Consider the following 14365-nt stretch of genomic DNA (forward strand, 5'->3'; position numbering starts at 1 on the left):
GCCCTGCTGGCCCTATGGGGAGGCCCTGCTCAGCCCCATAACCGCTCCTGGCTGTGCCCCCTGCCCTGCCACCAGCCCCTGTTCCCCTCCTCAGCCCCATCACCGGTCTGGGCCGTGTCCCTGGACCCTATTTCCCCCTCTCAGCCCCACCACTGGCCCCAGTTCCCCCCATCCCCTATTGCCCCAGTTTCCCTATTGCCCCCCTCCCCTCTTGCCCCAGTTCCCCCCTCCCCTATTGCCCCCATCCCCTATCGCCCCCCCTGCCCCGCCCCGCATCCCCACGTGACCGCCGATGGTCACGTGCTGCCCGGCCCTGCCTTCCCCGCCGCCATCTTGCAGCCGGGCCGAGTGGGCGGGGCCTGAAAGCAGGGGGCGGGGCTCAGTGACGCGTCTGGAGGGGGCGGGGCTGGGGGCGGGGCCTGGAGCGCGCGGCGGCGGGAGCGCGCCATGGGGGCGGCGGAGCCCGACCTCTACCGGGACACGTGGGTCCGCTACCTGGGTGAGCAGCGGCACCGGCACCGGGCACGGGCACTCGGTACCGGCACTGACACCGGGTCCCGATACCGGACACCGGCACTGGGCACCGACACCGGGCACTGACACCGGGAACCGGCACTGACACCCGGTACCGGGCACCGGCTCCCATCGCCCTTCCGGGCTTTGCGACTCCGGCCCCCCCCGGTCCGCCCGCACCCGCTCCGTGCCGCAGCGCACGGGCCCCCCCCGGCGGCAGCGGCGGGGCCGGATCCCGCCCGCTGCCCCCCCTCGTCCCTCGGTGTCCCCGGGCTGGGTGCCCCGGTGGTGGGAGCAAGGTGACCCGGGCAGGGTCCGGTCCCTGTGGGGAGAGGGAACGGGGGGGGGGACGACGCATCGGAGCCGCTGTCCCATTCACCCCCCGGGTGTCCCCCCAGGTTACGCCAACGAGGTGGGTGAGTCCTTCCGCCCCCTCGTCCCGGTGGCGGCCGTGTGGGCCAGCTACGGGGTGGCCACAGCCTACGTGACCGCCGATGCCATCGACAAGGGCAGGAAAGCGGCGGCGGTGAGTGCCCCCCCGGCTGCCCCCGCCTCGTCCCCTTGTGCCCCCCCCCGTCCGACGCCCCGCTCTCCCCCCCCAGGCCCACGCGCACGACCCCAGCAAGGCGACGCGGGTGGGGGTGGCGGTGGCGGACACCTTCGTGTGGCAGAGCCTGGCCTCCGTGGCCATCCCCGGCTTCACCATCAATCGCCTGTGCGCCGCCTCCCTGGCCCTGCTGGGCTCCCTCACCCGCTGGCCTCTGCCCGTCCGAAAGTGGGCCACCACCGCCCTGGGGCTGGCTGCCATCCCCGTCATCATCACGCCCATCGACAGGTGAGGCATGGGGACGGTGTGCCTCGGGGACAAACTGGGACAGCCTTGTGTGGTCCCCAGGTCCCTGGGGGGGCTCAGCGCCAGTCCCCTGAGCTCGCTGGGGGGCTGCTGGGGATTAGTGGGGTGAGGCCCCGCTGATGGCAGGGACAGCACCCTGGTGGCACCAGGGACAGCTGAACCTCCCCTGTGGCCAGATTAGTAATGCCACAGGGGGCCTTGTGGTGACACTGGGGGACCCTGCTATCCCACCGCAGGACCGTGGATTTCCTGATGGACTCCAGCCTCCGCAAGCTCTACGGCAGCGAGGGAGAGCCCCCATCCTCACCCTGAGCCCCATTCCCACGCGGGGACTTAGCCAGCGGAGCCAGGCAGGGAAACTGAGGCACGCTGCTGGTTCTGGAGTGCTGCACCTCCTTCACTGTGAACCCACACTCAGGTTGTGGCCATGGGGTGGAAGCATCCACCCTGTGCCTGGTCCTAATAAATCATTTCAGATGTCACCTGCTGCAAGTGGTGTTTGGACACACCGTGGGTTCACGCTGGGGACATGAGGTTAGGCACCTGGGTTCTGCCCCACTGCTCAGCACCCTTGGGGAAGCCCTCCCCGGTCATTGGGGTCCCCATGCCCCCACACAGGATATGGCCCCTTGCAGAACTGTCAGGCCCCACTTCGCGGGGACAGGAGGCTCCTGGCACTGGGGACAGGCAATGGGAAGAGTGGCCCCCACATTGTGGGGGAGCTACAGCCAGCACTCACCCCCAGCTGATAGAGTTCCACACCAAAGACAGCCCCAAGCCCCATAGGACCCAGCCCTCCCTTGTCCCCAGCCCTGCAGAAGCATCTGGGCACTGCCAGCGGCAGCTGCCACCATGGCCAGCACCTCCCATGCTGCCTCCCAGCACCCAAGTTCCCCTGGGCAGGTTGATCCCAGCACCAGGAGCAGGCAGCACAGACCAGGGACACGCCACTGTGCTGTCCTGCCTGGAGGCCACCTCTCCCTGCAGCACCACCAGGAGGAGCAGCTATGGAGAAATGACTTTTATTGCCGAGGAACCAACTCACACCAAGCTGTGCTCCAGGCTGCGGTACTCCGAACCGGGCTCCCCCCGTTTCTCCAGCTCCCTGGGGACGAGGGCCCCCACGACAGCCTGCAGCTCAGCCTGGAAGGGGCACTGCCGCCTCGGCCGCCGGCGTCTCCGCTGTCCCCTGCGCAGGCGCCACACGGCCAAGCCCAGGGCCAGCACGCTCCCCACGAGGGCCGCCGCCACCACAGCACTGCCCAGCAGGGCCAGCCCAGCCAGCAGCAGCTTCTTCACCGTGCGGCACGGCGCTGGGGGGACAACAGGGTCAGGGGTGGCTTGGGCACCGAGGACAGAGATGAGCCTCCAGGGCTTCCCGGTCCTGGGTGTCCCTGCTCCCACCAGGTGGGGGGCTTCGGGCACCAGATGGTTGGGTTGGTTTGGGGCCATGGAGAAAAGTTCGGGGTTGGCTGCTCACCTTCATACCACGGCTCCGGGTCCTGCACCAGAAGTGGGCCAGCCGTCACCTGGTGGAGCATCCCCTCTCCTGGGAACTCTGCGGGTGGACACAGCCCATGCAGCTCCCCTCTGGTCCCAGGACACCCAAAGCCACCGAGCAGCCATGGGCCCCCAGGGCAGGTGCCTACCTGGCTGCTGTCCAGGTGGGGTGTCACCAGGGGGACACCTGGTGTCACAGCAGTCACACAGGGCACTCTGGGAAGGGTCCTCTGCATTGTGCCACCTGGGAGGGAAGGACAGAGCTGGGGGTCCCTGCGTCCCCAGCACCCACCCAAGACCCATGTGGTGTCATGTCCTCTGTCCCTTTGGGTCTTGGCCACCCCAGAGGGGTCTTTGTGCATGAGCAGGGATTCAGAGGGACCCAAGGGGTGGGGGGGGTGGCATCCAGACCACCATGGGGTGGCTTGGTGCCATGGATGTGTCCCCTGGCCCCAGAAGGGCACCAGTGGCTTCTGTTCCCAAAGCACCCATGGGTGCTCTGGTCCCTGCCCAGCTCCTTGGTGCCAGCGGGGAACCCACACCGATGCAGAGCTCACCTGGCTGCAGCTTCACTGTAGAAGCAGGACCTCAGGCTGTGCCTCTGGGCACCCCATGCCGTCAGCTGGCAGTGCACGTAGACCTGCTGGGACACCGGCCGTCCTCACTGCCACCTCCAGGGAGCCCACCCTTCCTGGGGGCCTTCCCTTCCCTCCCACCTCTGCATCCTCCCCATGGCTTCAGGCCTCCCCACCTGGGAGCAGGGGAGGGCAGCAGGAATGCCCACAGAGGGACAATGCCTTGGGGACACCCAGGTCACCCCAAGGAGGTGACCCACCACCAGGAAGCCTGCTCCACCCCAACCTCACCTCCTCCTCAGGCTCAACCTCCAGCACAGGGGCCAGGATGGAGAACTGGAGGACAGACGCCCCTCTCTGGTGCTGGACAGACACACTCCCCAGACTCGGGCCATGCAGACACCTGGGGAGACCCAGGAACAAGTCAGGGACACTTCCAGGCTGACCCCAGGACCTCTCACCCCACCAGGAGGTCTGGCAGGACCAGGCCGACCGCAGCACCAACCCCTGGCTGTTCACCACCACGTAGGCCCTCCTGGAATGGCCCGGCCACCCTGAACTTGTCCCGTAGCACTGGTCCACGTAGATCCTGGGGGAGACACCAGGCCCAAAGTCCACCCTGGCCTCCAGGTGGATGACAGAACCAGAGCTGACCACCAGCGGCTTCTTCATGGCACCAGAGTCCCCTGAAGGAGAAGGGAGGGTGGGCTCAGTGCAGCATCTCTGAGCCTGTCCCACCACAGATGGGGACATAGGCCACGTCCCAGGCCCATAAGGGGTCTCCGCCCCTACTGCTGCAAGGCAGGAAACTGCCTGCAGCCCCCTGATTTTGGAGCCCACCACATGGGAGAGCCCAGTCCCTGCTGCTGGCTGTCACCCTCACCTGGCTCCCCTGCTGCTCTCCAGACCTGCAGCACCTTCCTGGTTCCCCCCCCAGGAGCAGAAAAGGACCACATCACCCATCAGACTGATAAGAACCCCAAAACCTGATCATGGAGCCAAGCGTGGGCTAGGGAACTCCTCAAAGTGCCACCATTCAAAGCCTTATAACCCTCTGCAAGCCTGGGAGCTGTAGTCCTGAGGGACGGCCACCCTCTCCTGGTGGGCCTTGGTAATGGGGGTCCCTCCTGGGGTCTTGCCCCTCCGAACTGGGGCCTAACACAAGACCCAGAGCACTCACCATGCAGGAGCCTCAAGGTGAAGTTCATGCTGGGCTCCTCTGAGCGGGGGTGAGCATGAGTCCCACCAGGCACAGTGGCAGCAGCAGGTGCTGGGTCCACAGCCTGTGTCCCCACACCCGAGGACGCCACTGGGGCCGCCGCCACATGGCCAGAAAATGCTGGAGCAGCTGGGGCCGTGGGGGTCCCTGCGGGAAGGAAGGGAGTTAGCTGGGGGGGCTGAGCACAGAGCGATGGGAGCAGTATGCCTGAGGCACAGCAAGGACACCCAGGTCCTCAGATGTCCCCAGAGCTCAGGGAGGGGAGATGGCCATAGCACAAAGTGAAGAACACCCAGGAGCACATTTGCACCCATCGGGGTGCTGCCCCAGCAAGGGCCTCCCCTGGCCTTGGTGGCCAGGCCCTGCCATGGGACCGCTGTGGTTGGTGGGTGCCAGAGGAGGTGGTGCTGCACAGGGGTCTCCACGAGCCTCCCAAAACACAGGATTGAGCATCCCCCGCTGCAAGCACCCCATGGAGCACTGAGGACAGACCAGGAGCTGTTCACAGCATGGGAGAGCACCACCAGCAGCCAGGGACCCCACGGGTAGCCCTGGTGCCCCATCCAGACCAGGTCCTAACAGACCTGCGGGGATAGGGAGCTCCCAGACCACAGGGCCACCTCCACCAGCAGGCCCAGTACCAGCAAGTCCAGGAGGGCATCAGGAACCAGCACCAGGCAATACCACAGGGCACCCACCCCCCACAACGTGGGTGCCACCACCCACCTCCCCCAGCACGAGCAGCCAGGGGTCCCCAGCCCCACTCACCTGCCACCCCCAGCACAGCCCCGCACACCAGCACCCACCAGCACAGCCCCATCCTCAGAGAGCAACAACTCAGCCCCAGCCCTGGGGGGCCATTTAATAGCACAGTGAGTGCAAATGCGCACCACCTGGTGCTGTTTTTTTCCTTTTTTTTTTTTTTTTTTTTTTCCTTTTTGGTTCTCTGTTTTTTTGATCTCTGCAGTAAAACCTCGCTGTAAGCCACAGGAGATCAGGGAGAGCCAAGCCTCTTCTGTTGGATGCACATCCACTGGGGCTTCAGAGGGAATTTTGGGCCCTGGGAAGAGATGTTCCTCCACAAACATAAACTTTTGTGGTCATAGGGAACCGTGGTGGCTTTTCCCTGTGGTTGTCCCGACCCAGGAATGTCCCAGGAGCAGCCAGCATTCCCACATGTAGGCCTGTTCCTGTACACTGTCCTGGTCCCATCGCAAGGTCCTGCACCCACACATGGTCCTGGTCCCATCACTCAGTCCTGGTCCCATTGCACAGTCCCAGTCCCACCACGGTCCTTATCCCGCATGTACTTGTGGTCCTGCGCATGGCTTGGTGCCATCACTTTGTCCTGGTCCTAGCGGCACCGCACGGTCTGGTCCCACACTCCGACTTAGTCCGGTGGATGCTCGTGGTCCCACTGGACAATGAAGGTCCTACCATATGGTCCTGGTCCCATCATAGCCCCTGTTTCGGTCCCACACACGATCCTCTTTCCACCACACAGTTCCGATCCCACCACTCAGTCATGATCCCATGAATGGTCCTGGTCCCACCACACAGCCCTGGTCCCATGCATGATCCCAGTCCCACCCCGCAAGCCCTGGTCCCCAGTGCACCATCCCTGTGCCCCCTGTGGGCACTCACCCAGCTCTGTCTGTTGGTGCCCTTGCACTCCAGCAGCGCAGGTCTTGGGAGAACACATACTGCGCCTCGGCCGCCTGGAAGAGCAGGAAGTCCTTCCTGCTTCTCCAGATGTTTGCTCCAGCCCTTCGTCACTGGAGGGCACCAGTGGCTGGGATGAGCACGGCTGATGCTGGGCTTTGGTGACCCACAGCACTGGGCAGGCTGGTGGCCATCGTCCCTGTCCCTGTGTCTCTTGCTGGATGCCACCCCTGACCTACAGGCGAGGAGGTTCCAACCCTGTCGGCCACCTCGGAGAGTCTGCGAGCCCGGGCACCTGGAGGAGGCTATGAAGGTCCACGGGGAGCCTCCTTGCAGCCTCTAAATGTCTGCTCCCTGCCCGCCCCAAAGGGCATCTTTGGGACTTCCCCCTTCGGTGACATCCCGGTGTCACCATCCCCAGCGAACGGCCTGCTCGGGACCTGCCATCGCCCCACACACGCACCCAGGGCCTCTGAGCACCGGACCCGCGGAGCTTTAACTGATGGCACTGGTGGCGGGGGCAGAGCTGGGGCATCGCCGCGGGGCAGGATCTGTCCCCAGGGGAGCAGGGACCGGCAGAGCATCCCGCTGCACGCACAGAGTGGGGTCAGCCCGGGGGGGCTCCTGTCCCCTTGTCCCCATCCCCTTCCCACGAAGAAGAACGAGACCGACGGAGACCAGCTGGACCATTGGTGTATTAAAAACTGCCAAATATACAATACGATTATCTTACAAAAGTAGAATTGCTTTTTTTTTTTTTTTTTTTTTTTATTGCTTGCATTTACAAACAGAGCAGAACACGAACCACATGGGGGAGTGGCAGGGCTGGGCTCCCTGCTGCTGCCCCGGGGAGGTGACAACCTCCTGTCACCCCTGCAGCCGCAGGGTGCCACCTCGGTGCCCGGCCTGGGCCACTCTCAGCTTTACCCGTGCCATTGTCATCCAGCCCGGCCAGGACACCCGAGGGCTCCCCATGATGTGGCTGCCCCCATCAGGGGGGTGTCCCTGTCACCTGGGTGCCACCAGCTCTGCCCCAGCCCATCCCCACGCCATGCCCCATCTCCTGTTGCATTGTCCCCATGCCCCACTTGCACCCAGGGCTGGCACCGCTGGGACCCTGCTCCACGCCTGCTCCCCACACCAGTTCTCACCAGACCCCGTGGTCCTCCCTGGATGTCCCCAGTGGGTACTGGCACCACAGAGCCCTCTAACTGGGACAACAGGGGGCTGGGGGGGACCTGCTGCCATGGGGTCCTGCATGGACGTGCTGGGGACCACTGCTGGCACAGGCTGGAGCTTTGGGGTGTTTTTTTTTGCTCTGCAAATTCATGTGTGGATGATGCTTAGAAACCTGCCGGGGCTTTCTGGGTCTGGGCTGATGGTGTGACAGGCACCAATAGCCACGGTTGTGCTGAGGACGTGTGGCACTCAACGCACCCATGGGCTGGGGGAGCCCCAGCAGCGTGGTGGGCTCGGACATGGAGCTCCAGAAACTGGGCTGGAGGGAAAGGGGATGGTGAAAGCAGCCCCCACTGGGAGTGACGCAGTGCGAACTCCAGAACACCTGCGCACACCTGGCCCCATGGGTCCCACCGCTGCCCGACCCACGGTGCACCTCTGGTGATGTAGTGGTGGATGTCTATTGCTGTGACAAGGGCACGACGGGGACCTGTCCTTCCCATACTGCCTCCAGCATTTCCACGTGGAAGGAAGAAGTGGATCCTGTTGGGAGAGACTCCAAGCCTCCAATCCTTGAAGCCCTTGCTGCTGGCAGCAGTGGCCTCTGAGCTGTGTCCCCGTGTCCCCTCCGTCACTCTTGGGTGACCAGGGTTGGGAGCACCTAAGGGAGCTACCATTTGGTTCTGCTCATGCCCAACCCAAAGACAGGTGACGGAAGGAAAACGCGAGCACCTGGCTCTCCCACGGGGCGCCCACCTTCTCCTACCACTTGAGGAAGTCCCGCACCCAGCTCCACAGCTTGGTGATCCACAGGTTGACCCCGAGGTCCGTCAGGTACTGGATCTCGGGCGTCAGCATCTTGCGGCACAGCTTCTGGTGCTTCTTGTTGATCTTCTTCTTCAAGTTGTAGCCCAGGATGGACTTCTCCCCAAGCGGCTGCCACGGCTGCATGGAGGACTCTTGGATGGCGCTGGCATCCACGGCGTGTCCCCCATCGATACAGATGCTCTTCATCTTCTCATTCTCCTGCTGCAGCTCGGCCACATCCTTGGCCATCCGCTCCCTCCCGTAGGCCTCCACCTTCCGCCAGAAGGTGGCATTAAAATAACGGTAGAGTTTGGCGTCGATGAGGTTCCAAGAAGTCGCCTTCTCGTAGAGCTCAGGTGTCAGCCGGGAGATGGTGGAGCCCTTGCGAGCATTGAGCTTGAAGTAGAGGATGTCCTCCAGCTGCCAGCACAGCAGGTCCTTCAGCAGCACCAGGGACTCATCAAAATACTCCAGCAGCATGACCAGGTGGAAGCGCTGATCTATCTCCTGGATGTGCTGCTCCACCAGCGGGCTGTCGGCGTTCATGTTGTTGTCATAGCCCAAGTCAAAGAAGAGGAGGTTTTGGAGGTAGTGCGCGTTGAACCCGTTTGGGTCGTAGTAATGCCAGGGGTCCTGCAGGAACTCAGCCAGCTTGTCCTCCCCCTGCAGCTTCCAGGTGAGGGGGATGACGCGCCCGAAGTAGTGGAAAGAGGACTCGAAGAGGTAGGCAGGGTCCCGTAGCACCGTCACGAAGGTGGTGTCCGCCGGCAGGAGCTTGCGCACCTCCTCGTAGTGGAAGCGCATGTGGTTGCAGATGATGTTGAAGCACATGCCTGGCTGGTAGTGCTGCACCTGGCTCCGCTCGAAGTAGGAGGGGTAGTAGAAGTCGTTGCGGCCGTTGGGGAAGGCGAATTTGAGGCGGTGCTTCTCTCCGAAGCGGAAGAGGATGTTGAGGATGGTGCTGCTGGCCGTCTTGTGTGTCTTCATGAACATGATGTCCAGCTTGGGCCGGCAGCCTCCTCCCGAAGGGCTGCGTGTGCCGTTGGCCACCGCCCGCCCCTTGGCTTGGGCCGAGGAGGAGGAGCAGGAGTAGGGGATGGGGATCCTGGTGGGGAGGAGAGAGAGGACACCGTGGTGAGGTGAGCAGAGAGGGAAAGAAGCGCATGGTATCACTATACAGGCTGAGGGCTGTCAGAGGAGCAAGCGTAACAAACAATTCCTGTGCTATCTGAGATGCCCAAAGCCGGTAACAGATGCTCCAGTGCTGAGTGACATTGGACAACCCCAGGGAAGATGCAGCTCTGATCCCTGTTAACGCCACGGTATGGCAATGTGGAACAACAGGAGACAGAAAGCAACTTACAAGATACCCGCACGTGGAGCTATTTTATAAATGCAGAGATTAATGTTCCCCATGGTCACGCCGCTCCCACACCTGGGAAAACAGCATTGAGTTGAGCCCATCTCAGGGCTGGGTTTGGTGAGGACAGGTACCAAAGAGCACTGAACCCACCCGTTCCCAGATTTTTGGGAGACGGCGTGGGCGCAGCAGCGCTCTCATCTCTCTCTTGAAGGACAAACCCCACATAAAGGGTGCCCGGGCAGCCAGCTCCTTGAGCACATCCACGCACAGCTGCCTGGGGAAGGTCCCCATGGGGAGGACACAGACAGGTGGGAAGGGGCAGGAGGTCCCCATGCCCTTCTTGTCACTGGGGACATGCTCCCACCGCAGCAGCTTTGCAGCGGGTCCATATCCCCTTGCCCCAAGGTGAGCATCCCCAGCCTAGCCAGCAGCTTCCCTGTCACAGGGATGGGGCCAGGTGTGTCACTTGAGGACGGTGACATCTCAGAGCAAGGCCACCAGAGCCTGTAAAGCCCCAGGAACAGGTCTGCCCAGGTGACACAGGGATCCCTGTAATACTCACTCTGTCATGCTGACTTGCAGCGGAGGCACAGCGTAGGAGTAGAGCAGCAGCATGAAGCTGGTCAGGAGGGTCCCCAGGATGAGTCCCTTGCACATGGACTTCCAGGGCTTCCCATGGTGGTGCAGCATTGTGGTCACCTGCGAGGGGCAGAGGGGACAGCTGTCAGCAATGCGGGTGGTGAAGGACAGGGAGAGTGCGGAGCAAAGATCATGGGAGATAAATTTCAAGCAAATATATATATATATATATATATATTTCAAGCACTGCAGGGGGATTTTAGGTGATGGGGGAGAGGAGAATCGGTGCCAGGCATGTCCTGGGCCGTGAGGGAGTCATGGCCAGGGTGCGGCAGCTCTGCCCACACTGCGCCACTCTTGCCCATGCTGCAAAAACCGAAAACAATTTCCTTGCAAAAAGCAAAACTTGAAGAGCTGGGGTGGCAGAAGGGGCGTATCCTCCACCCACACCCAGCGATGGGGCACCGCAGCACCGAGGAGCAGTGGCACCGCCGGAGGTCCCACCGGGCACGGATCCGTCCCATGCCATCCGCCCCGCACAGCCCCACCACCAGCGGGCAGCTCTGCGTGACCACACACACGTGCACAAACACGGGCGTGTGCGCACGCACACGCATGTGCATGAAGGAGGGCACGTGCACACACACACCCCTGCACATGCGTACACACACACAGGTGTACACATAAACACAGGGGCACCCCCACCCGCCACCTGCGTGCACAGGGACACAGGCACTCCTGTGCACATTTGTGTGTGTGCACGCACACAGGGCACGCATCTCTGCGCGTTATGCGTGCACACACACCTCTGCACTCACGCATTCCCACGTGCACACAAGGACACAGCCACACATCCATGCATGCTCATGCACACACATGTATCTAGCTATACATACTCGTGCACATACGTGCACGGGGCACAGACATTTGTGTGCACACACCTGTGCATCTTCATGCAGAAGGACACAGGCAGCCACACAACCCCCATGAACGCCCATGCACGCCGACGTGAAGACAAGGACACGCACACATCTGTGCACATGTGTACAGACATGCACATACATATAGGGGCTCACACATCGGTGCGCACTTGTGCATGCACACACAGGGACACAGACACCTGCGCATTTCATGCGTCTGCATGCACACAGGGGCACACATCTCTGCACATTATGCATGCATGCACACACGCAAGGACACGGACAAACATCTATGCGCACTCACGCACACGCACACACAAGGACACAGCTATCCGTGCACACAGAACTCTACACATTCATGCAGACAAGGACACGGGCATCTGCACACCCCTGTGCACGCTTATGCCTGCAGACACACAGATGAGAACACACACACACACACGTGCACACACTCACACACATGCACCCCCCCGAGTCCCCGCAGCACCTGCACCGCCGCCGCACCACGCACCGCGTCCGCCCGCCGAGCCGGGAGCTGCCCCGGCGCCGCATTGCAGCAGGGCTGTCCTCCCGGCAGGACACACGGACGTGCCCCAGCGGGGACCGGCGGACGAGCTGCCCGCACACCCTGCCCTGCCTCCTGGCACCCTTTTGGCTGCCGGCCATCCTTTGCACCCTTCAGCTGCCCTGCGGTGACGTGCACAGCATGAACACCCCGCGGCCCTTTTGCGGCTCCTGCAGCCTGGCGTGTGCAGCCAGTAGCACGGACCTTCCTGGGATTTCGCAGAGGAAAACCACACGGAAACACTACCGGGCCCCCGCCGGCGTCTCGCCCCGCTGTGCACGAAGCCTCCCCGCGGCGCTGGCCTCCGTCCTCCACCTGCATCTCTCCTGCCCCAGCCCGGCGGAGGGCAGCGAGCCACGCTGCAGCTGAGATTTCCATCTCGATGAATAATGGATGGAAAGTGTAACCGGACGCTGGGCACGGCTCGCCCTCACCGACCCCAGCCGAGCTCAGCCTCCGCTCTGCGGGCTTTCCAAGCAGCAGAAATGACGGCGAGAGCATGGCTGAGCTGCCCCCAGCATCTCTGTGGCTGCCAGTGCCCAGCCCCACCGGCGGGGATGCCGAGGGGATGCCGAGCTCCACCTGGGCTGGCTCCAGCGGGGTGTTTCTTGCAAACAGTTCCCAGCCCAGTTACTCTATTGACTTTGCCTTAAGTGAGTGGCTTAATTATTAATAGTTCAGCAGGGGAAATGCCAAGGTGGAGGCTTTGTCCTGGGGCTCCCATCGGAGCAGGGCAGCCGCTGGCGCCGGCCCTCGCCCAGCCACCTGAAAGCCCCAGCCGGAGCCAGTAGTCACAGCCACAGCGTGAGGACACGGCCACACCGGCCACATCCCCCCAGCCACAGCCACGGCCCCTGGCCACATCCCCACGTCCACGCCACAGCCCCGTCCCTGCATCCCCCCATGTCCATCACTCCCCCGTGGCAGCCCTCTCCTGCGTTTTCCCTTATAGGGACCAACCCCTTTACAGCCCAAATTTAAGGATCCACACACAGGGCACAACTGCCGGCCCCTCCAGCCCCTGGCAGCTCTGGCTCAGGCTCTCTTCATCCCGTGCCAATGCCCGCTGTGGGCATGCTGCTCTGTGCGTGCTCACCCCATCCCCCTCTCCCCGGCATCTTGTCCCGTGGGTGCCGGTGCCCACATGCCCCTCGCATCCTGAAATCCACCCTGTGTTGGCCCCCACAGCCCTCCCAGCCCCCACCAGCCCCCATCACCTCTTTCTTTGCTCCAGCTGCTCCCTGCGGACCGTCCCTCTCCTCTTCTCGGCTTGCTGGTGCGTGGGACGTGGGGGGCGATGCTGCTCCGACATGGAACAGGCTCTCCCAAAGCAGCCCCCCGCCGCTTCCCCCTCCCTAAGCCATCTCCCAAACTGCGGCCCCAGCGCACCCGCCTTGGTGGGGAGGGTGAAGCAAAATCAGAATAATCTCCTTTCCCAGAGCTGCCGGCTCGAGGCGTGGAGCGAGGCGCTGCCGGGGCTCCCGCTGCCACCCGAGCGGCTGCAAGGCTCCGTCTCTCCACCCACCGACGGAGCACAGAGGGTTCATTCACTCCGCTGCCGCCCCGCGCGCACAACAACGGGGCTGTTTGTCTCCATCTGCGCCACTGCCATCAACAGGGACATTGTGGCCCAGCGCCCCGGCTTGCTGCAGCCAGAGCCGGCTCTGCACCGGCCCGGCCTGGCGCTGCCACCCGGCACCCCCGGCTGCGGGGCCGGGCTGGTGGGTGCTGCCGGCTGAGCGGGGCCGGGGGGCTCTGGGGATGCTTGGGGTCCTGGAGGAGCTGGAGCTCCTTGCCCTGTAAGCGCTGAGGGGAAGTTGAACGTAGCCAGGGAGTGCCAGTGGTGCTTGCTCAGCGCCTCCCGCTGTTTTATGGACCCCAGGATGCAAGGACAGTGGCCATCCCTTCTCAGGGATGTCCCCTCCCTGCCATGGCCTCATGGGATGAGCTTTTCCCTATGGGGAACAGCTTCAGGCTGTTTTTTTTTTCTTTCTGCTGGAGCTGCCTGCATGAGGAGCCCCACGCTCCATCCTCCCCTTCCCCTTGCTGCCCGGTGTTTCTCAATAGCGTTTATGGCCGTACGACAGCAGTGCCTGTGCTCCCCACCCTTCGGCACTGCTGGGTGAGCACCGCTGCCACTCACCCATGAGAAAGAGGAGGTGGGTGCTGGCGTGGGCACCCAGGAGGGCACCCCAGGGACTACAAGGGGAACCGGGGTCTCTCACACTCGCTGGGGCATGAGGGTTTTGTTTGGTGGGAACCAGCTTTGCTTTGCCACCAGCACCCATGGGACTGCGCACCCCACAGCTCCTTTGTTCCACAGCAGCGGCAGCCGAGCCGCAAGGAAGGCAGTGAGCACCGTTTCCTTCCCACATCACCCCACCACTGGCCACAGAAGGGGCCATTGTGTGCCGGATGCAGCCCTGGCTCCTTCCCACCACCCTAGCAGCAGTTCTTCTATAACCGTGGGGCACCCCCAGACATGCCTGCTGCCAGGCCCAGCACCCGTCCATGCTGGATGTGTTTGGGTCTCCCAGCAAGGGAGGACAGACAGCAGGACGAAGCGAAGCTGTTGCCCCATTGCAGCCACCTCATTGTACCCTGGAAAAGGAAAAACTAGAATGGTCTCC

General features: G+C 63.1%; 3 protein-coding genes across 8 annotated transcripts; 1 reads left to right on the plus strand and 2 right to left on the minus strand.

Annotated features, from left to right (window-relative positions):
- The first annotated feature begins 378 nt into the window (after nucleotides 1-378).
- MTFP1 (mitochondrial fission process 1) lies at nucleotides 379-1848 on the plus strand. Its single transcript, XM_080559083.1, has 4 exons — nucleotides 379-499; nucleotides 912-1039; nucleotides 1116-1348; nucleotides 1603-1848. The coding sequence occupies exons 1-4, from the start codon at nucleotides 448-450 to the stop codon at nucleotides 1676-1678; spliced, it is 489 nt and encodes a 162-aa protein (XP_080415209.1). The 5' UTR covers nucleotides 379-447; the 3' UTR covers nucleotides 1679-1848.
- Nucleotides 1849-2182: 334 nt separating this feature from the next.
- Nucleotides 2183-6448, minus strand: LOC308179232 (uncharacterized protein). Of its 3 annotated transcripts, none has more exons than XM_080559077.1 (8): nucleotides 6305-6448; nucleotides 4622-4807; nucleotides 3947-4127; nucleotides 3733-3844; nucleotides 3424-3509; nucleotides 3016-3110; nucleotides 2847-2924; nucleotides 2183-2679 (listed from the first exon to the last, which is right to left on the minus strand). In XM_080559077.1, the coding sequence occupies exons 1-8, from the start codon at nucleotides 6360-6362 to the stop codon at nucleotides 2408-2410; spliced, it is 1068 nt and encodes a 355-aa protein (XP_080415203.1). In that variant the 5' UTR covers nucleotides 6363-6448; the 3' UTR covers nucleotides 2183-2407. The 3 variants fall into 3 exon arrangements, with proteins under 3 accessions (XP_080415203.1, XP_080415204.1, XP_080415205.1); XM_080559078.1 differs by having other exon boundaries at nucleotides 3424-3506; nucleotides 6305-6447; XM_080559079.1 differs by lacking the exon at nucleotides 6305-6448 and adding an exon at nucleotides 5429-5545.
- Nucleotides 6449-7006: 558 nt separating this feature from the next.
- Nucleotides 7007-13717, minus strand: GAL3ST1 (galactose-3-O-sulfotransferase 1). Of its 4 annotated transcripts, none has more exons than XM_080559072.1 (3): nucleotides 12953-13717; nucleotides 10234-10370; nucleotides 7007-9413 (listed from the first exon to the last, which is right to left on the minus strand). In XM_080559072.1, exons 2-3 carry the CDS (start codon nucleotides 10359-10361, stop codon nucleotides 8264-8266), a joined length of 1278 nt encoding a protein of 425 aa, XP_080415198.1. In that variant the 5' UTR covers nucleotides 10362-10370; nucleotides 12953-13717; the 3' UTR covers nucleotides 7007-8263. The 4 variants fall into 4 exon arrangements, with proteins under 4 accessions (XP_080415198.1, XP_080415197.1, XP_080415199.1 ...); XM_080559071.1 differs by lacking the exon at nucleotides 12953-13717 and adding an exon at nucleotides 11940-12946; XM_080559073.1 differs by lacking the exon at nucleotides 12953-13717 and adding an exon at nucleotides 11658-11784.
- Nucleotides 13718-14365: the final 648 nt, after the last annotated feature.

Source organism: Anser brachyrhynchus (genome assembly GCF_964034855.1).
Source record: "Anser brachyrhynchus genome assembly, chromosome: 17".
Classification (NCBI taxonomy): Eukaryota; Metazoa; Chordata; class Aves; order Anseriformes; family Anatidae; genus Anser; species Anser brachyrhynchus.